Genomic DNA, 21,651 nt, shown 5'->3' on the forward strand with positions numbered 1-21,651 from the left:
TTCACCCTACTAACCTATGAACAATAGACAACATGCCATAAACATGCTCAAATTACACTTTAATATTTTACCTTTCCTCACAGTCTCCTACTTTTGCCACTCTATTTCTTCAAATAAAACCTTCCTTGTTTGCTTGGTAAATTATGTATCTTTGACGAGAGCTCTAACTTGAACTGGAGATCAGCAGCACACATGGGGAAAAAATTAACTTTTTGTTGGTTGGGCATGAGAACAAGGAACAAGACCAGCACAAAGTGACCACATGTCCTATGAAGAGCAATAAATAGACTAACAGATGGACTGTGTCCAACCATGGTAAAATAGATAAGAGGCTTTGGTGTCTTTACGTAATGATCCTCCAGTTGCAAATCATCAACAAACACAAGTGCAAGGCTAGTGCAAGATACAAGCTTAAAAAAAAAAAAAAAGCTGGTGTTAAATGGACTTTGTTTTGAATATATCTCATGCATCATCCATTTATTTCAATATGCATGATCTATAACTTTGGTAATGATTTCAAACTCAAACAAAAAGAAATTATGAATGAGTTTCTATTTTTTCTACTTCTATTTTTTATTAGAATAAAATGTTAAAATAGTGAGATGCATTTCATTCTTCTAAACACAAACTCTGCATTAACAAAAATATGAGTCTAGCACCAAATGACAATAGCATGATTTATGACATCGTCATCTAAGAGAATTCTGACAAAATGCAACAATGTAAAACCACAAGTGAATCAGATATTTTAGATGTTTGATGAGCAACATTTATTGCTGAACAAACATCACAGGCTACTGAAGTGTGATCCTCTTTAACAAGAAAATAAATAAAAAAAATTAGGTAAATTCCTCAGTCCTGCCAATGATTTGATTTACCAAATTTTCCAATTCATGTTAGAACTTGTCCGTTATATGTGCATATCACATTTAAACAGGGCCATCTTCAAAGGTGACTATTAAAATGTTCCTCCAGCAGCCCCTGTGAATATATTCATTTTAATTTTGTTTTATTTATTTTTTCAATTTCAAGCTGCAGTTAATAAATATTTTTGTTCAGTTCTCTGTGGCTCTTGAGTCTCTGCCAGCACTGGGGCCCTCTCAGGAGAGGAGGGAATTTTGCAGGCTTTGTAGAGTATGACGAAAAGAATGAGAATAAGCACAGCTACTACTGAGTTACACACAATGGCCACTATGGCAGCTGCAGACAGTCCAGCTCTTAGTTCTGTCTCCATGGCGAGTTGACCTCAAGAATCTGATGTCCAAGTTTAGGGGAGACACATAAAATCACAGTTCAATAAGTTACCATGCTTCCATTTCTGCTGCCATTTTTCATGATTCTTGACAGAGCCAGCAACACCATCTGGTCCTTCAGTGAGTAAGAGTGATCTACTGATCAAAGGTTTGCTTCTCTACAAAGGCTGACTGTCTTTTTTATGTAGCCAGATCCAAAATGAAACATCCTCAGCATCTGAATGATTCCTGAAAAACGAAGACAAAAATATTTTCTTAATGCAACAATTTGTATTTATTTAGATTTAAAGGTCATTCATTTACTCACTTCTAAAGAAAACATATACATACAGTGGGACCCAAAGGTCATAAGACCACTAGTGAAAATGATCCGTATTCTTTTCTAAATGAATACAACATATTTATTATAAATTATATTGTCAGCATTTCAATTTGAGTGAAAATTTGTCATAGTATTTAGTTTCTTTCTTTGCTATAATGATAACGATGTGACAAAACATTGACATTCTGCAGTGCTCCCAAGCACATTTTTAAATAGAAATGTGATGGAGGATGGAAATGCCCTAAAACCCATTTCCTCTCACAGACACATTTTTCAGAAAAGATATATGTGTAGCACCCAGAGTGATTTACCAATTTTGAGAGTTTGTCCTCTACCTAACATCCGTGTATCTACAGCAAGACTGTTCATCATGGTGAATCAGTTTCTAACCTTATCTCCAGTTGTTTTCTCTACCATAAGGTCAGTTCTCTTTTCAGAGCTCAAACTACAGTTGGAGGGTCAATCCAGAGCGATTCCACTCTCATCATCCTTAAGTTAAGAGCCAAGCTTGAAGTGAGACAACACGTGGGTAAGATAGATGAGCATCAATCTCTCTCTCTCTCCCTCTCTCTCTCTCTCTCTCTTTCACTGACACAGTAGGGAGCTCAGGTTTCACGTTATGAGAAAAACAAATGAGTCTCAAGAAAATTTGAGAAAAATAATGCCTTTTGTATACTCTCTGTGAAAATCTTTCTATCTCTTTGGCTGAGAAAGAAATATTCTGCTCAACGTTAGAATGCAAGTTTAGGCCAGTGTTACTCTACTTAACAAAATGGAGAATTTAACCCAGTCTTATTACACTTTAAATGGAGTGAACACAATTTACCTCATACAGACTTCAAGGGTTCAGACTAACGAGGGCACTTAGGCTACAATATCATTTTACTAGCAATATGCTTTGAGTGCCTCTCCAGAAACAAACACCCTCCCTGCATCAGTCCTCTTGTAACAGCACACAGAATAATGCAGACCTAATACTATAGTAGTGCTTCTATAAAAACTCTTTGCAAATCAGAGGACATAATGTAAGATCTCAGCTCTCATCTTGGGAAAAGGGTCCCGCTGATGTTATACATATTGTAGGTCTGAAAATGTAAACTGCACTTTGATTTACATGCATACTGCAGTTAAACCAAGCTAGTCACAATTTCTTATTTTACTTTGCTTTAATATAGGGCTATAAATAAAGAATAACAAAGTAAATTGCTAATTTTCCCTGCAACCCCACATAGAAAAGGCAGTGTGGAGAATAGATGGATGTTAAGTTTTATTGATGACTTTATTGATGACAGTTATGAGAGAGGTGAAAAATTAACATAAACAGCTCAAATAAAACCACCCAGAAATACAAAAGGTTTTGTCAGTTTGCTTTTAAATGCAAAGAAAGAAAGATACATGGAATATATTTTTTTATAGTGGGCAGTATTTATATATGCCTGTGCATTTGTTCCAGATTAAACAATATTCTTATGTTCAAAAGGCCAGGATATATTTGAAGATCTGATCTATATAAATGTATTACATATATTAGGTCTACTCAAATTGTGCTAGAATATGGTAATTCAAGTAAATAGTTTACATTATTGTTGTTTTTCTGTTCAGAAATAGGACATATTTCAAAACAACTAGTTGAAGTAGTCTACTAGTCCTTGAGAAAAACAGCCCTACCCCCCTAAATGAAATATGAGGGGAACAATGAAACACTTGTCTGTCCCACACATATGCTGAATACTAATTACAGCAGACAAGACTACATTCAGCTGAATGAGAAAATGGTTATCTATGTCTTTACATCATATTTAAACAATAAACAATATAAAACGATGAACTTGCCTGTTTATAAGATGTGATGATGGTGCTCTCCGTTCAAAACAATACGATGCGAGCCGCCTCGCGCCAAGCTGCAATCTTTCATTTCATCCCGAGCGTAAACTCTGCTGTTATGACGATACTGCTTTTGCAAAGTGAACTTAGATGTTTGCAAGCACTTCTGATGTCGACCGATTATATGAATCAAGTTGCGGTCAGATGTGGAGTCGGATCAAAAAGTTTTCGCGAGACACTGCAGATAACAGACTGGTCCGTGACCGCGCGCGTTCAGCATCCAATGAATCGGGTTGATTTGAAGCGACAGCTACTGAGAGATCTCACCAGTGACATTGCTTACGTAATATTTACTTTACGAGTGTAGATAATATGCAGATGTTGTGGCGTTATTCGCAACCTATAACTCAGTGAGCCTCCCCGCAGTCAGTGACTGTAGGCGTGGTTGTCATTGTGTTGTCCTGAGAAGGAAAACAAACGTTAAACTCTGTAAACCAATAACATCACGAGCGTCGCAGACGACGTGGATGTCCCTGCACTGTCTGGAGGGCAGGCGCAAGCTGTGCCACAGTGTCTGGAAGACAACTGCTTTAAAAAAAAAAAAAAAAGAATAAATTTATATCAGCTTTACAAATGTTTTCTGTGTATAGTTCAAGTTAAAAGATGCAACTAACTATTCCAATCAAATCAATTCTAAGTCCCAATAGACAGGCTATAACTCTATACAGTAGCCATGTAGCTACTACTAGCGTTGTTGATTCAAATAAGTATTATATAGTTAATAAAGAAAGTAAAGATGGATTGACAACAGTAATTATTTTAAAAGAAGGAAAACAAACGAAATTCATACAATAAAATATGTTTTCTTGATGTCGTGTTCCAGATGAGTTAATGTATAGAGTGTAATGTATTTTTTAAAAGTATTGATTTAAAAAAACTTTTTTCAAAGGCCTCTTGTAAGTTTATTGAATGGGTCTTGACCCCCAGTTTAGAACCACGGGCTATATGGAGGACTAAGTAAATAAAAGCTGAGAAATAAGACACTGAAATCTCATACTGTTGGAGAACTAATCTGAGTTTTTTGGGGGAATGTAATATTGTTGAAGATGTTATATAAGTACAGTATTGTTCAAAATAATAGCAGTACAATGTGACTAACCAGAATAATCAAGGTTTTTAGTATATTTTTTATTGCTACGTGGCAAACAAGTTACCAGTAGGTTCAGTAGATTGTCAGAAAACAAACAAGACCCAGCATTCATGATATGCACGCTCTTAAGGCTGTGCAATTGGGCAATTAGTTGAAAGGGGTGTGTTCAAAAAAATAGCAGTGTCTACCTTTGACTGTACAAACTCAAAACTATTTTGTACAAACATTTTTTTTTCTGGGATTTAGCAATCCTGTGAATCACTAAACTAATATTTAGTTGTATGACCACAGTTTTTTAAAACTGCTTGACATCTGTGTGGCATGGAGTCAACCAACTTGTGGCACCTCTCAGCTGTTATTCCACTCCATGATTCTTTAACAACATTCCACAATTCATTCACATTTCTTGGTTTTGCTTCAGAAACAGCATTTTTGATATCACCCCACAAGTTCTCAATTGGATTAAGGTCTGGAGATTGGGCTGGCCACTCCATAACATTAATTTTGTTGGTTTGGAACCAAGACTTTGCCTGTTTACTAGTGTGTTTTGGGTCATTGTCTTGTTGAAACAACCATTTCAAGGGCATGTCCTCTTCAGCATAGGGCAACATGACCTCTTCAAGTATTTTAACATATGCAAACTGATCCATGATCCCTGGTATGCGATAAATAGGCCCAACACCATAGTAGGAGAAACATGCCCATATCATGATGCTTGCACCTCCATGCTTCACTGTCTCCACTGTGTACTGTGGCTTGAATTCAGAGTTTGGGGGTCGTCTCACAAACTGCCTGTGGCCCTTGGACCCAAAAAGAACAATTTTACTCGGATCAGTCCACAAAATGTTCCTCCATTTCTCTTTAGGCCAGTTGATGTGTTCTTTGGCAAATTGTAACCTCTTCTGCACATGCCTTTTTTTTAACAGAGGGACTTTGCGGGGGATTCTTGAAAATAGATTAGCTTCACACAGACGTCTTCTAACTGTCACAGTACTTACAGGTAACTCCAGACTGTCTTTGATCATCCTGGAGGTGATCATTGGCTGAGCCTTTGCCATTCTGGTTATTCTTCTATCCATTTTGATGGTTGTCTTCCGTTTTCTTCCACGTCTCTCTGGTTTTGCTCTCCATTTTAAGGCATTGGAGATCATTTTAGCTGAACAGCCTATCATTTTTTGCACCTCTTTATAGGTTTTCCCCTCTCTAATCAACTTTTTAATCAAAGTACGCTGTTCTTCTGAACAATGTCTTGAACGACCCATTTTCCTCAGCTTTCAAATGCATGTTCAACAAGTGTTGGCTTCATCCTTAAATAGGGGCCACCTGATTCACACCTGTTTCTTCACAAAATTGATGACCTCAGTGATTGAATTCCACACTGCTATTTTTTTGAACACACCCCTTTCAACTAATTCAACTAATTGCCCAATTGCACAGCCTTAAGAGCGTGCATATCATGAATGCTGGGTCTCATTTGTTTTCTGAGAATCTACTGAACCTACTGGTAACTTGTTTGCCACGTAGCAATAAAAAATATACTAAAAACCTTGATTATTCTGGTTAGTCACATTGTACTGCTATTATTTTGAACAATACTGTACATATATATTTTATTTTATTATGACATGAGCAAGTACCGTAAAAATGCTTGGGTGCTCCTTTAAAAATATAATACAGTATTAAATAAATTTGTAAATTTGTGCTGAAGAATGCAGCTTAGAGCAGCTATTAAATGTTTTTTTTTATGGTTTACCACTAACAAGTCAGGATCCATCAGGAGTCTCCATGGAGCCATTAGGAGTACGGAAAGCAGCAGAGAGAGATAGAGAGAGAATGTCAGCTCTTTGAGAAGCAAAGAGTTTCCTGTAATTTGCCTTGTAAAAAAAAAACAGGGATGAGAAATAACATACTCTCAAAAGCAATAATCTGATTAGTTTCCCTCAACATCTGTGGCTCAAAATTCTTACAGCTGACTCTTAACATTATCTTCACTTAAAACCACAGTTCCCTCATCATCCATGTGCTGTTTTCACATGATATTGTTGCATGTCAGTAGGTCATGATTATCATCCCTTCCTCCTACACTTGAGTGGGAAGCGATCATAGATAGCCTCACCTCCTTTGGCCAAATGATCTATTGTTCTCTGAGGTACTGCAATCTTTTAAATACCATTAAAAAATGACATTCAAATCTGCTGCATTCATTGTGTTTGACATATGGGTGCAACATAGAAACTCTCAGGTACTTCATCAGGAGATGCTTTCATGCAGTTAACTGGCATTTAGATTAATATTCTGGGAAACATTTGGCAGTTTTTATTGCAGCAGTGTGGGAGAGTGAGAAAGGAAAAAAATGATGGAAGTAGTTGATCCCTTGTTGAACCATTATGTATTTATTTACTTTTTTCTTGGAGAGTTGGTTTTCTGGTATTAAAAAAAGGTTGGCATCCTTGGTTCATCTTAATTGTTCATCATGACCTTAAATAAACAAAGACAAAAAGGAATGAAAAACATATTCTGCATATGTAATTGATTATTCATATGTATAATTCATCACATGCCAATCTCTCTAATATTCTTTAGGTCATTTCCAAAGCTCAGGGATTTGTTAAACAGAATGGCCTTAGAACTGTATTAGTATAGCTATGTGTTGTGAATACATTACTTCTGTAAAAGCATATTGGTTTATACCTTGTCGATCCAGTCATTGAAAGCGGACACACGGGTGAAAACAGTAGGTTTCTTCACGGTGTCACAGCCAAAACCAGAAACGAAGCTGGCGATACCATGCACCTCCCAGACATCGTCAGAGTTCTTACAGTTCAGGGGACCGCCAGAGTCACCCTGAGAGATGTTAACAAAAAAATATATATATATACTTATTTGTAGTCCACACACAAAAGTGTGTAAAATATTTATGTCATACAATTATTTGTTTTAGTAGGATTAGACTTGCTTTGTGCATGGTATACCAAGACCATTTTAGTGACACTTAAATGGTTTTGCCCTATAAGCAAGTGATTACATTTTATACAATTGAGTCATTGTCAACCGATTTATTCAAAAACCCAGATTCATTTCTTTTGTTGTTTGGTTTGGAATGATATTCATTGGCAGAGCCTAAACAGAAAGGTTACTGGCAACATTGTATCTAAAATGTATGAAATTTATATTACATTATTATTAATATTAATTGAAAACACTCTTACTTGAGTGATAATGCCTGAGTTAAAAATATGCTGTAAATATAAGCTAATATAGATGTTTTAAAAGATCATTTATAAATGATCACAGACAGAATAACTTTACTCACATTGCAGCCAGCGACAATGCCATCTCCACCAGCGCAGACCATGGTTTCTTTGACAGTGGAACCCCACCAGTCAGACCTGGAGCAGGTGGCATGATCCACAGCGGGCATCAGTGCTTGCTGCAGTCTGTCAGGAAGAGGGCCTCCAGCTGGGACAAAACCACAGTGTGTAGGTTTATACAAACTTTTGTTCAGTTTACTTCATGTAAATGTAGAAAAATCAGGTTTCTTATACACTAAAAATGTTACGACTATGTTTATATATATGTCATGTGTTGTGTGCACAAGCACTTACTGGAGAGTCTTCCCCAGCCTGAAATATAGCAGGGGTAGTTGTTTTCAAGGATGGAGCCAGCAGGAGGAACACAGCCCAGCTGAACAGTGTCACTCAGTGTCACAGGCTCAGACAACTTGATCAGGGCAATGTCGTTTCTGAATGAGCACAAGATCACAAGTGACAGCTGTTGTTTACACTTACTGTGTTTATACCCTCAACATAAACCTGACAGGGTGAAAATGACAAACTGACTGTACAATAAAGTAAAACTGATTTGAGTTTTTATAAAATCACATTTTTTTATAATCCAACATATTTTTCGAGCTATTTCCTGTGAATGAGTGAGACTTAAAATCTATTATTGCTTCAGGCATATACCTAGAAGAAAAATAATGTGCAGTAAATGGTAGTATTATTTGCTCAACAATTTTTTTTTTTTTTTTTTTTATAATGAAGTAAACTATGAAAACAAACAACAGGGCTCCATTTTGCCAGCTACAGTAACTGGAAGCAATAAACACTCTGAAAGCTTTTCACGTTCAAGCTAAAAATAGCTGTGCCAACATTATGTTAAAAACATGGTGAAAAAAATTATTTTATTACAGTTTTACAACAATTGGTCTGCAAAAAAGTATCATACAGAAATTGGTCGATTTTACAGTAAAGTGGTCCAGAATTCCATAAAAGCCTAATTAATTATTTCAAATTTAAAATGCATGGATTTAACCAACGTATTGACAAGACATGTTTACCTTCCTGTTAACTGTTAGTTAGGCCTAAAATTAAATATGACATAATTATGTAAAGTTCTCCAAAGTAGAATACATACCCAAGAGACACAGACATGGAGTTCCATTTCTCATGCACAATGATCGTCTGTGCACTGATGGTCTTGGAGCCGTCCTCAGACACTGACAGGTCATGCTTACCAACATGCACCCTGTAGTCGCGCCCAGAACTACAGGACAGACAATGCATGATGGTTCAAGTTTAAAATCCAGTGGAAATCTATTAATGTCAATTTTACAACCCTGAACACAGTTAAAAATGAGTTCATGTTGTTAGTGCTGTTTAATTGAACTCTGTACCAACCAAAGATTTATATGTTAGATGAACAATGGATTGGACAATTATACCTGATGCAGTGAGCAGCAGTCATCACCCAGTTTTCAGCAATGATAGATCCTCCACAAGTGTGACGCCATGAGCTACCGCTCAGATACTGCAAAGAGATCTGATCATGGGACACACAAAAAGTTCTTTAAGCATACAGATACATGCTGAACTTATAAAGACTGCTCAAATAGTGGAGCATTGTACTGGCAACACCAAGATCATGAATTTGATCATAGAGTTGATTGCCATGGAAAATTACCATGGGTTTGAGTCCAGTGGAATGCATTAACCTATGAAATCTAAACTTTGAATGATGCAAACTGCTTTGTATAAAAGTGTTTGCCAAATGCATAAATGTGATGAAGAAAGGAAATGAGTGTGATGACAAAGTTTGGAAAGCAGAAATTCGACAGAAAGAGTTGCAGGGTTTTCAAGGGTGAAAAAGAATGAGAAATAAAGGCTTACAAAATGGTGCGATGGTACAAACCTGCCAGGGCCAGCTGTGGGGTCTGGCTTCCTCTCCATTGACCACACGAGAGATGAGAGGCTCAATGGGTGGTTTTCCACACCCAAAGGCTGCAGTAGAAATTCAGAATAAATTCAGAATTTACATCAGGTGCATATATAATAGAACAATATCTGTAATTGTTATGTTGCAGGCCTCTAAGATCTGTTCAGGTGTACAGACTTCTTACCGCTAGCGATGAGCACTGATGCTAGGATGAGGGCGAACATTTTGACTTGAGTAAGTTTGCTGAACACTTGTCTGCTTTTAAACCTTCTCTATTAGTGACATCGGCCACACAAAATTATGAAATACGTGCTTCATGAAGTGTGCACCTGTTTTGCCTGGAAAAAAAATTATCGGCTTTTGAACAGCTGCTTTCTCTGAATCCATTCACACGGCCTTCATGCACAAACCTCTGTCTTCACTAATATCTACTAAATTATGTATATTAACATTCAGTCCTTAACAATTTAGCATTCGGTTTAAAAAAAGACATTCTTTTGTAGGGAAAAGGGTCTTCAATTTATATTTGTTATGATATTTGATCAACTTAGTTTCAGGTGAGTCTCCTGCCATTAGGCCGACTACTTTTTCTTCTGGAAAATAATATTTGTAATTGTTAATAAATATTTATAAAAATTGAATAAATAACAACTAGCTAGCTAGCAGATTTTTAAATGTTTTTAAAAGTATTTTTTTGCTCATAAATTTCATCATAAATAAAGTGAAAACAGTGATTTTGTTAAAAGTTATTTCTATTTAAAATAGCTGTTTTCTCTTCAGTGTATTTAAGAATTTCATTTATTCTTTTGGTGGAATTACTCTATTTTTTCTATCACATGATCCTTCAAAAATCATTCTAAAATGCTGACTACAGTAGGTGCTCAAGAAACATTTTTTGGTATCAATACTGAAAACATTTGCACTGCATTAGATATTTTTAGTGTGTTGATGTTAAACATGTTTTAAGTGATTTATTTGTTCTCTTAGTTATTTTAATGTACTGTAAGGAAAATCTTTTGGTCAAGTTTGAATGAGGTCAACAGATGGTACGTTCTCATGGAAATGAGTTTAACATTGGGTTTGACCTATGTCTGCATTTACTTTAGCTTTTTTTAGGTCAGAAAATTAGGCATAAGGATATTGCGCTATTGAATCTACTCAGCACACCTTAGATTTTACATACTGTACTGTATGTACTTTTTATGACATAAAAGTAGAATAGCATGATGGTCATTCATTGTCAGACTGAAAGTCAAGATATCATAAAAGCACATTTTGGCGCCAGCTTGCATTTTATATGACAACTCTCTACTAAATAACAGAATTGATTAAAAATTTGCATTTTTATGTAAAAATGCATTAAAGCAAAACCTTTGAGTCTTTAACACATTACAATTGTCAACCGGTTTTGTTTAAATTTAGAGCTGATTACAACTGAACATTAAATGTGAACAAAGACACTTGAATATACACACAAACACTGAGTTTATCTGTTGTCTAAAGACAAAGCAGTTACAAAAGTTTGGACATAGTTTGCACTTTGACATGGGGATTAAAAAGCAGACACAAGTGTACTTATAGTGTTTACTTATAAACATCATACTCAGGATTCAACCTCACAGAACCTAATGCATTAGATGCCCTCTTCTTATTCAAAGGATAATGTGGTGAATGTTCACCCAGAAGCCCATTATACTGCATGGAGAAGCTTCAATCTCATCTAGAGATTGAGACACACTATCCTGAAGTCTGTCAAACAGAAGACAAGATTGCTGTGGTTACGTCACCCTGCTGCTGATGAGGTTACATTATCTAATGTAAAATATCTTATAAAAATGACTAAAAAGGAAATCTGTAACTTAATGTTATATTTTCATGATATTTTAATTTCCGTCTGTTACTGCAATGTTACTGCAAAAATATTACTGCAACTTCTTAGACTTAGACTTTAAATTATAATTGATTTATTTTAGGCAGCTATACATTTTATCAGCCTTTACTCCAGTCTTCAGTTTCATGAGATCCTTCAGAAGTCATTCTAACATGCTGATTTATTATCAGTGTTGAAGCTGTTGTGCTGCTTTATTTTTTATTTATTTAAAAAAAACAAATTTCTTGGAACCTGTGAACGTGATACTTTTTCAATATGTGATACTTAATTTCTTTGATAAATAAAATGTTAAAAAAAGAACAACATTTATTCAAAATAGAAATCTTTTCTAAAAAAAATCTTAAAACTTTTAAATATTGTATATTGCAAAACAAAATTTCTATTTTGAATAAACACTGTTCTTTTAAACTTCCTATTTATCAAATAATCCTGAAAACAGTATCACAGCTATCAGAAAACAGTAAACAGCACAACTGTTTCCAACTTTGATTACAAATCTGCATATTAGAGTGATTTCTGAAGGATCATGTGACACTAAAGACTGGAGTAACGAGTAATAAAAATTCAGTTTTGGTTCACAGGAATAGATTATATTTGAAAGTGAATTCAAATAGAAAACTGTTACTTTTAAATCGCAATAATATTGCACATATATATTTTTTTCATATTTTTGATTAAATAAATGCCGTCTTGATGATCATAAGAAACTTCTTTAAAAACATTGAAAATCTCTTTAGATGGCAGAAAAGAAATAAAGAATGACATTACAGTCACTTTTATCAGTGACATTCATAAAATGAAATGAAAACCATCTCTCAGCTTACTTCATCAAATGGCATGAAAAGCTTGACTTTAGAGATTAACAATCTACCTGAGCATTTAATGTGTTCACTTTGAACAATGGCACACTGTATTGCTTTGGCTCTGTTCAAGGTCCATCTTGCTGTAGATCTAGCCCATCCCAACCTGTCATGTGTTTATGGGAAGGTCTTATATTATTGGTCTTATTCTTCTTCTGTTCTACCTTTTTGTGTAGTGTTTATTATGTTTTTAAAACTGAGAATCTTAACATCCAAAGTCATGTCTAAACCTATACAGGACTCGGTGTATAAAGTGTCAGGTAGGCATTTCAGTGCTCTATTACTATAGCATTATCTCAGTGTTATGTAAACATCTCTTAGGCCTATGTTTTGCCACATGGATGATCTTAGTATTTTGTCAAGCCATAACTTCTGGTGATACACATATATTCTAATATATGCAAAAATTTGAACTGACAGTTTAAAGTTTACACCATCTGTTGTCTTATCTACTGTAGGCTAAGCTATATCATAAGTAATTCTTGTTCCTGTTGTCATTTAGTAAAAAGGAAATGGTACATTAATTAATTGAATGGCATTCATACAATAATACTTCCTCAAGTCTATGAAATGCTATACTTTCAAAACTAGTGTGGTTGTAAATAAGGTATAATATCAAGTATAGGATTCAGGGTTAGGCAACATTTAAGGCAACACATACAGAAGAGATAATGAAACACAAGTGCAACATTTGAGGTTGCCACTATTTCTTTTCATTCTCTGTGTACTGCACTCAGTTCGTGATTAAAGTAAGATACCATTTCAGCTCCTCATTAACTCTGATGTCCTCCAGAACACTGTACAGTCTAATCACCCGTCACATTGTCTGTGTCACACCTCACACCATGATTTGATTTGTTATGGTGTGATTTCTTCTCAGCTAACAAAAAACGGCCATCTGCCAGTGGTCTGGAGTTCATTGGTCCTCTTGTGAGCTCTGTGGAGGAGACCCCAGACCCCATTAACGCAGTTATTAAAGGTGAAATTCCCTCCTGGATCACTGGCAGCTTCCTAAGAAATGGACCCGGAAGATTTGAGTTTGGTGAAAGCAAGTAAGAGGGCGAAATTTTGCTTTAATTCCAGCAAGATCTGTTCATTTTTATCTTTGCTCATTTGGCTTCATCTGTTCCTCCTCAGATTCAACCACTGGTTTGACGGCATGGCCTTGATGCACCGTTTCCACATTAAAGATGGTCAGGTGACCTACAGCAGCTGTTTTTTGCGCAGTGACTCTTATCTGCAAAATGCAGAGAAGAATCGAATTGTGGTTTCTGAATTTGGCACCCTGGCAACACCTGACCCATGCAAAAACATTTTTGCCCGGTTCTTTTCACGTTTTCAGATTCCAAGTAAGCATCAGTTGGAGGTGACAGGGGCATGTGATCATGAATACAGATCATTGAGACAGAACGCTCTGACTAATCTATATAGATTAGATCAGAATGGACAAGTATAATGCCTGTCAACGTTCATGCAATTAATACAAATCCTTCATCTGAACCCATTCTAATCCTCAGTTGTGTATGATTACCAGAGGCGACTGATAATGCAGGAGTGAGCTTTGTTAAGTACAAGGGAGATTTCTATGTAAGCACAGAAACCAACTTCATGCGCAGAATTGACCCTGTGAGCCTGGAAACCAAAGAAAAGGTAAATATGACTGTTTCACAAATACAGTAATAAAAATATGGTCTTTTCCTAAAGTGAACAGTTATCTCTATGTGATTTTGTTTTTCAAAGGTGGATTGGTCAGAATATATTGCAATTAATGCAGCAACAGCTCATCCACATTATGACCGCGACGGAGCAACTTACAACTTGGGAAACTCACATGGCCGAAATGGTGGGATGCATAGCTAAGCTCTAATGCCTTCTTTTTGTTAATCAGACCAAACATAAAATAAAAACTCTTTCAAAACCAAAAACCAATCTACCTATCTGCAGTTGGTCAAACAAACACATATTCCTGCCTCCAAACACATGAACCAATGTTTTGAAAGCATGCACCACAGAGCCAAACTTTTAGGAAAATTAACATTGGAATTTCTTCTTTTTTTCATTATTCTGATGAAAATATTTGAACAATAACAATGACAAACACTTCACCTATTCTGTTTCTCAAAGGCTTCTTCTACCATGTCCTCCGAGTACCGCCAGGTGACGAAAAGAATGATGTTGCTGATCTCTCAGGCGCAGAGATTCTTTGCTCTATTCCTGCTTCTGACCCCATGAAACCATCATACTACCACAGTTTCGGTGATTTTGCCTGCCATATTTGCAGTTTTAGTTTTTTTTCTGCTTCTTCATCGATCTGTAACATTATTAGAAATATTTTCCTTCTATTTACATAGAATTTCACATAGTTGGAAATGTGGGCCACACACTAGTTCATGCAGATTGTCCAATATATTATAATCTTAACCAACAGGCAAATGGAAAATAATGAATTTTTCTGTTTTTCTTTGAAAGTGTTTGTTCTTTTTTTTTTTACCTTATGTTTGCAGTCATGTCAGAGAATTACATAGTCTTCATTGAGCAGCCAATCAAACTAGATCTGCTGAAATTCATGCTGTACAGAGTTGCTGGAAAGAGCTTTCATAAAGTCATGTCCTGGAACCCAGAACTGGAAACCATTTTCCATGTGGCAGACAGACACACTGGCCAGGCAAGGCAGAATCAGATCATCATACTGACTTCTAATTGTGGGCACTGTGTATTTCTCTCACTTCATGTCTAACATCCATGTTTTCATCCACACAGCTCATCAAGACGAAATACTACAGCAGTGCTATGTTCACACTGCACCAGATTAATGCATATGAGGATAATGGATATTTGATTATGGACATGTGCTGTGGAGATGATGGCAATGTGATTGGTGACTTCACAATGGAGAACCTTCAGGCATCTGGAGAAGAACTTGACAAGGTAGCGCCTTCACATAATGTCGATAATGCTGACCTCTCTTTTAGTTTCATAGAAATGTAACTTTAATGGATTGTTTATCTGTTGGCTTTTCCAGTTCTTCAATTCACTTTGCACAAACTTACCACGGAGATATGTACTGCCTCTGGATGTAAAGGAAGATGAGCCTAATGACAACAACCTCATCAATTTGCCGTACACAACTGCCACTGCTGTGAAGACTGTAAATGGGGTATGTGAGTAACAAAAAGGGCGCCTGGAAAAAATATTTATGGATATCAATAACAGTCATTTCTCTTTGGTAATAAAAGGTGTTCCTGAGCCATGAAGATCTCTACAATGATGACCTGTTGCAGTATGGTGGTCTTGAGTTCCCACAGATTAACTACACTTATTACAATACTCGTCCTTATCGGTACTTCTACGCCTGCGGCTTTGGACACGTATTTGCTGACTCTCTGCTTAAGATGGATTTAGAAGGAAAGAAGCTAAAGGTACCGTCTTAAATTAAAATAGAATTTAATGAGATGAGTATAATTGAGAATATAATGTTAAGGCCTGTCTTGTTGTCTGTAGGTGTGGCGCCACGCTGGTTTGTTCCCATCAGAGCCAGTCTTTGTTCCTGCACCTGATGCTAAGGATGAGGATGACGGTGTGGTCATGTCTGTGGTCATTACACCAAGAGAGGTGAGGTTCACGGTGTCATCATAGCTCAGCTGACTTGATTTGATGACATATGAATATATTATATAAGTAATATATAATCTTAATTTGGTCAAGGTTCAGTCTAAGAATTCAGTCTTGACAGGTGTGATAATGTTGTGTAACTTTGTTTAGAAAAAGAGCAGTTTCCTCCTTGTCCTTGATGCCAAGACCTTCACAGAACTCGGGCGAGCAGAAGTTCCAGTGGACATCCCGTGTGGCACTCATGGACTCTTCAATGATATGAGCTAAAAATAAAAAAAAAATTCAGTCTTTAAAATAAGCTTTACTTTGCTTTGTATGTTATATATTTTGTATATGGCTAAGTGGAAAAACTGGCATGTTTGTTGTTTTTTGATGAACAAGCCTATATTTGCTGTATTTTATCAGTAGGCCTAACCAAGAGATGAAATTTAATAGTTGTACTTAATACTTAAAGAACATTTTATTCATCTACTGTATACAGTATAATTTAAATATCAAAATAAAGTTCAACAGACATCGCCAGAGTATCTAGAGGGAGAGGGGGAAAAACATAATAATGTTTTTGTCATAACTGAATAGAAAATAAATACGGTAACAAGTTTGATCCCAATAGTTTGCTTATCCTCCTTCTTTTGTGTATTTCATCAAACGATTATTAGTGCATTGATCTTCAGATCACTAGGTGGCGCGCGTGCTACACGGAAGCGGTAGTTTACGCTGTCTTTACTTAATGTATTTGACTTTTTTCAATCAGTTCAGTGATTTCTCATTTACACCGCCTCAACAGTACATTAATGTACCATACAAACTTATGAACTTGTGTTTAGACAGAAAATAAGGTAATGTCTTTGCAAGAAAGCACAAATCAGATCTCCAAACTGTTGGTATGACCTAGTTTTTAGTAAACTTCCTGGCAGACACCTACAATATCCAAAAACAAGTTGACAAAGGGAGAATATGCTTTAACAATAGAAAAGAAGAAATAATTATTACTCGACTTCGAATAGAACATTCTGGTTTAAATCATGATTTTCACAATTTGGAAACATCAAGGCAGGATTATGTACATGCAGTGAAGCAGACACTTTGCATGTACTTCTACATTGTGCAGTATATGTACTAAAGAAAGAGAGGAGTTATTAAAAAAAAAACTAAAACTGAGGAACATAGGAGTATTTAAAGATTTAAACTTAAATCTTTTAAGTTGTGCCTCGGGACAGACGAGTATTATGAGAGAAATTCTTAGTTATCGGAAGATAACAGGGTTAAAAATTAGTTTAAACTTTTATCAATACTACCTTCAGTCCAGTTGGTGGCGGTTATTCACCATAAGTTGGCTTGTCAACCGCCATTAAATCGTACAAGAAGAAGAAGACAAACATAAATTGTATACTTTCTGCTAATAACCCTGAAGTGTCATACAAAATTTCTAAATCTGACAAATCTGTAGAAATACACGCTGTTGCTGGAGCGAGGAAAGCGTTTGGGCGTTTAGAGCAAAGGTGCCGCGTTACAGTGGTTCATATGTGAGTGACATTGCAAATTCTTCCAGCCTCAATAATATATTTATGAATCTATCAAATGTATAGACTTGTGTTTAGACTGAAAATATGGTAATGTCTTTACAACGTAGCACAAAACTGTAAAGCCTTGGTTTTATTTAACTTCATGTACTGTTGTATAACACTGGTATTTCGAGCTGACAGAAGAGTTCACTTGCTGTTTTAACTAGTTCCTCAGTCTGTATTTTGGTCGTGTATTTTCAAATAGGTTTTTCTCCTATATTTAGAAGTCTTAAGCTATTTGAAAAAGAACTATGCATTGAGCACAGATCTGTAAAGGTGAGGTGTGGCTCTTGATGGCCGCTCTGCTTTGTGTCATGATGAATTCATACATTGTCTTTATCTATATCAGTAACTGTCAGGGTGAAATATGCCCTTGTTCCGGCAACTTGAGCCCACACCAGAGAGAGAACGTCAGAGGAAGAAAAAACAGAAGAATGACTGGACAGAGGATGAGGACGAACCATCTACACTGATTGGCCTTTGTCTTCAAAGCATAGCCGAGAACATGAAGGAGATGTGGGCAAAAGATTATACCCAAAAATACATGGACCAGTATTTCTTTAGATACATCATGGGTCCCTTCAGCTCATTACGTGAGTACTGAAAATATACACCTTGAGAACATGTGTGGATAAGTGAGTGTTCTCTGTGTGTTTCTCTTTTAGCTGGTGAGTTGTTGGAAGAGCTGTTGTCCATCCTGTCCTCGCGTAATTTGTTGACACGTGCTGCCTTGCATCTCCTTCTCCTCCCACAACTGAGCTGTTTGTCCCTCACATCAGCCTGTAGCCTTGTCAATGCCAACCTCTGCTCACTTATCCAGATACGCTGCCAGGTTACACACACACACACACACCCCTTTCTAACTTTAGTATATTTCATATTTGCCCACCGTTTGCAAAAACATGCTTGTAAGGCTTCAGTGAACTAAATTTAAAGTTAACCATATCAGACCGCAAATGCCAGATTTGCCCATTACTTGCAAATGTCCATCAGTTTAGCAGTGCCTACAGTGCAGCAAAATAATAGAATTGTAATTTGTTTTAGGTAAGCCCTGGTAAATAAAATACTGTTACTGTTACACTTCTTGCAGTGGAAGCCATAATTTGTTATTTTAATGTGACAAAACAACAAAAATATAATACTTATAATACAATAAAAACAATCATGAAATAATAAAATCATTAGAAAATAGTCAAATATAATATACTATTAATATAATAAAAATGTAAACATACTGTTTAAAAGTTGTATGTATACAAAATCACAGAAGTTGTATTTATTTGTAAAAAAAACTAAATCGTAATATTTTAAAATATTACTCTAGTCTTCAGTCACATTATATTTGAATAAGCTGATTTTGTGCTCATGAAACATTTCTGTCTATTGTTATTAATTTTGAAAACAGGTGAGATGCTTTATTTGTTAACCAGAATGTTAAGGGGATGTCAGTAAAATGCTGACTTACAAACATTTTAATAATATGCATTTGAATGTTGTTAGTCTTGCCTGTTGTCAGTGCATACAAAGCTCCCACTGTTCCTATGTTCACTCTTTTGTCTCTTTCTTGTATAGAATCTTCAGTCGCTGGATCTTAGTGGTGCACAGAATATATCTGCATCAGTGCTGTGTGAGCTCGTGGGCAACCAAAGTCGTCTCCGTTCCCTCTCCCTGGCTGGAACCCTGTGTGATCAGAGAGTGATATCAGTAGTCTGCCGCAAGTGCCCCAAACTGAAACACCTGGATGTGTCCCGGTGCCTTGTCCTCACCCCTGCAGGCCTGCTCCCTCTGTCCTACCAAGAACCCCTTGTCAAGAACGCAAACATCAGCAGCCTGCTAGCTCTGGATATCGGATTAGCAGAAAATGAGAGAGATGCAGCAGCTGCAGTTGCATTTCTCTTGCTTGGCTTACCTGGTCTTCAGAGGTTGGCAGTGGAGGGATTGGGACAGGCTTGTGCTCTCTTACAGAACAAGCAGTTTGAGGGGACTGAGGAGTTCACTAGTCGAGAAGGTGTGCCACTTCTCAAAGACATGTGGGCGAAGCGAACACAGGAAGACCATTTGAAAGACGGCAGTTTACTGAGTCCAGATAGAGAGGAAAGTTTTAATTTGGAAGGAAAAATTTATGAGTATTTATCGTTAGAGGAGAGTCAGATAGAGGCTAGTGATTGTACTGATATAAATGAATGGACAAGGACTTCAGGAGAGGGTTGTGAAAAAGAGGGATGTAGAAATAGAGCTTGTAATGGAAGGGATAGTGTGACAACATCTCTCAGGGATGTACAAGGGCTGTCTCTGGATACTTTAGAGGCAGTAGGGAAGGTCTGCCCTGAACTGCGTGTCCTGTCTTTGGACTGTCTCCAGAGCAATGTGGATGATAATGTTGACAGCTTTGAACAGGCAGCAGTTTTAGCCAGAGGACTTGGTAGGTTCTCTGGACAGCTAAGATGTCTTTCTCTACAGTTTGCTGGTCTTCTGTCCGAACTGGTTCCTGCACTTAAAGCCACAGGCTCACATCTGCTTTCACTCACCTTGGAAGGCATCAAAGCTGATGGACATATTCCTCTTCTGGAGCTCATTCATGCCTGTCCCAGACTCACTACTCTCACTGTTCATTTAGACCCACCCAGGGATAATCTGAATGGAGAGGATGAGGAGGAGGAGGAAGATGAAGACGAAGGCCTTCTTTCTAATCTGCCATGCATTCCACACCTCCGCTCTTTAACACTAAAGTAAGTCAAAAGTAGTCATTCTTGAAAAATTGTATGCTGATGCACTTTCCCATTACAATCGAATCTCCTGGTTTCTGTTATCTGTCTTTTTTCCCAACAGTTTTTCCCTGGATGAACAACATCTGAAGCCTGCATTGTGTTGGAGGTCTCTGAAGGGAGTGCTGTGGGCACTTCTTAGAGGCGCTTCACTCCTTCAGAAGCTCTCACTAATTGCTGTTCCCTGTCGACTGGACCCTGTGTTCAAACTTGTCCTGAATCATCGGGCCAAACCTCTCGGAGCCCTAGATAGTCCCCCACTGCACTGCCTCAGATCTGCTAGCCTGAACCGCTCAGATGTCTCTATGGAGACCATAATACATATTGTAAACACTTGTAGACGCTTGTCTCATTTGGATTTGAGTGGCTGCTGGGCATTGACTTTGAGCAATATCACAAAGTTACAATGCAAAGCTAAAAGGCGGCGCCATATGCTGCAAATAACATGGGCATGAGCTGGGGAAAGAAAAGGCCATGCTAAGATTAAAAATTAGTTGTCACAATGTGATTTTGTTGATTTATATTTTTGTCTTTCACAGTTGCCTAGAATTACAGAAGAAATATAAATGTAATGTAATTATGTATTTATGAAATTGATATATGATATTACTAGAACATATATTTGGTGCTGATATTTGGCATAATCCGATTTATAAATTGTCCTTTGTAATTTTCTATCAGTATATCCACATGGCCTTTGAAATGTAGAATTATGTTTACCACAAACAATCTGTATGTTGGAACTTGGAAACCTTAAGGCACTTTTTTTAAAGATGACCCAGCTGTCCAAGACACACTTTGTAAAGTTTTTGTTTTGACAGAAAAAAAGTGTTATGCACTTTATATCAGAATGACTGATGTTTCCATGCAAAAGTCCCAGGATAAGAGCAAGTAAATTTAATTTTTGTAAAAAAAAATGTTAACACTTTATTTTTTTTTATTCTATTTTATCACAACCTTTAAACCATCTGAGGTTTTAATGTTTCTGGTAAAAGTGTTAGTACAATAAATTGTTATTTAGGAAACGATAATAATGATACATGTATAAATAAATCTTGTACTCTCTACAGATGTATTGTTGTTTTTTATATATATTTGTCCATCCACTACTGATTTTATACACTGAAATTTGATCTAAACGCTGCTTTCTGTTTGTGTACTGCACTCTTTCTTCATTGGCTCCTTTTACTATGGC

The 21,651-nt window shown here is 36.6% G+C and overlaps 3 protein-coding genes across 3 annotated transcripts; 2 read left to right on the top strand and 1 right to left on the bottom strand.

Moving 5' to 3' along the window:
• Positions 1-6,919: 6,919 nt before the first annotated feature.
• On the bottom strand, positions 6,920-10,058 carry ela3l (elastase 3 like). The gene is made up of 8 exons (XM_026212627.1): positions 9,948-10,058; positions 9,740-9,828; positions 9,273-9,370; positions 8,966-9,094; positions 8,155-8,291; positions 7,863-8,008; positions 7,241-7,393; positions 6,920-7,027 (listed from the first exon to the last, which is right to left on the bottom strand). Exons 1-8 carry the CDS (start codon positions 9,985-9,987, stop codon positions 7,010-7,012), a joined length of 810 nt encoding a protein of 269 aa, XP_026068412.1. The 5' UTR covers positions 9,988-10,058; the 3' UTR covers positions 6,920-7,009.
• A 2,577-nt stretch (positions 10,059-12,635) lies between these two features.
• bco2l (beta-carotene 15, 15-dioxygenase 2, like) lies at positions 12,636-16,396 on the top strand. Its single transcript, XM_026212629.1, has 12 exons — positions 12,636-12,774; positions 13,395-13,566; positions 13,652-13,863; positions 14,049-14,164; positions 14,255-14,357; positions 14,639-14,770; positions 15,019-15,179; positions 15,275-15,442; positions 15,537-15,671; positions 15,751-15,933; positions 16,016-16,126; positions 16,277-16,396. Exons 1-12 carry the CDS (start codon positions 12,699-12,701, stop codon positions 16,391-16,393), a joined length of 1,686 nt encoding a protein of 561 aa, XP_026068414.1. The 5' UTR covers positions 12,636-12,698; the 3' UTR covers positions 16,394-16,396.
• A 185-nt stretch (positions 16,397-16,581) lies between these two features.
• On the top strand, positions 16,582-21,525 carry LOC113049897 (uncharacterized). Its single transcript, XM_026212628.1, has 5 exons — positions 16,582-17,652; positions 18,041-18,284; positions 18,357-18,523; positions 19,264-20,420; positions 20,521-21,525. Exons 2-5 carry the CDS (start codon positions 18,059-18,061, stop codon positions 20,909-20,911), a joined length of 1,941 nt encoding a protein of 646 aa, XP_026068413.1. The 5' UTR covers positions 16,582-17,652; positions 18,041-18,058; the 3' UTR covers positions 20,912-21,525.
• The last annotated feature ends 126 nt before the right edge of the window (positions 21,526-21,651 follow it).

This window comes from Carassius auratus, chromosome 30 (genome assembly GCF_003368295.1).
Source record: "Carassius auratus strain Wakin chromosome 30, ASM336829v1, whole genome shotgun sequence".
Classification (NCBI taxonomy): domain Eukaryota; kingdom Metazoa; phylum Chordata; class Actinopteri; order Cypriniformes; family Cyprinidae; genus Carassius; species Carassius auratus.

Bases quoted from the DNA above. Each gene is read 5' to 3' on its own strand.
- bco2l (XM_026212629.1), top strand. From the start codon at position 12,699: ATGTTTTTAAAACTGAGAATCTTAACATCCAAAGTCATGTCTAAACCT. The intron at 14,358-14,638 runs GTGGGATGCATA...TGTTTCTCAAAG, and splicing joins AAACTCACATGGCCGAAATG to GCTTCTTCTACCATGTCCTC. The intron at 15,180-15,274 runs GCAAGGCAGAAT...TCATCCACACAG, and splicing joins CAGACAGACACACTGGCCAG to CTCATCAAGACGAAATACTA.
- ela3l (XM_026212627.1), bottom strand. From the start codon at position 9,987: ATGTTCGCCCTCATCCTAGCATCAGTGCTCATCGCTAGCG. The intron at 9,371-9,739 runs GTTTGTACCATC...TCCCATGATCAG, and splicing joins CCCACAGCTGGCCCTGGCAG to ATCTCTTTGCAGTATCTGAG. The intron at 8,009-8,154 runs GTAAGTGCTTGT...GTTTTGTCCCAG, and splicing joins AGGCTGGGGAAGACTCTCCA to CTGGAGGCCCTCTTCCTGAC.
- LOC113049897 (XM_026212628.1), top strand. From the start codon at position 18,059: ATGCCCTTGTTCCGGCAACTTGAGCCCACACCAGAGAGAGAACGTCAG. The intron at 18,285-18,356 runs GTGAGTACTGAA...TTTCTCTTTTAG, and splicing joins GGGTCCCTTCAGCTCATTAC to CTGGTGAGTTGTTGGAAGAG. The intron at 18,524-19,263 runs GTTACACACACA...TTTCTTGTATAG, and splicing joins TTATCCAGATACGCTGCCAG to AATCTTCAGTCGCTGGATCT.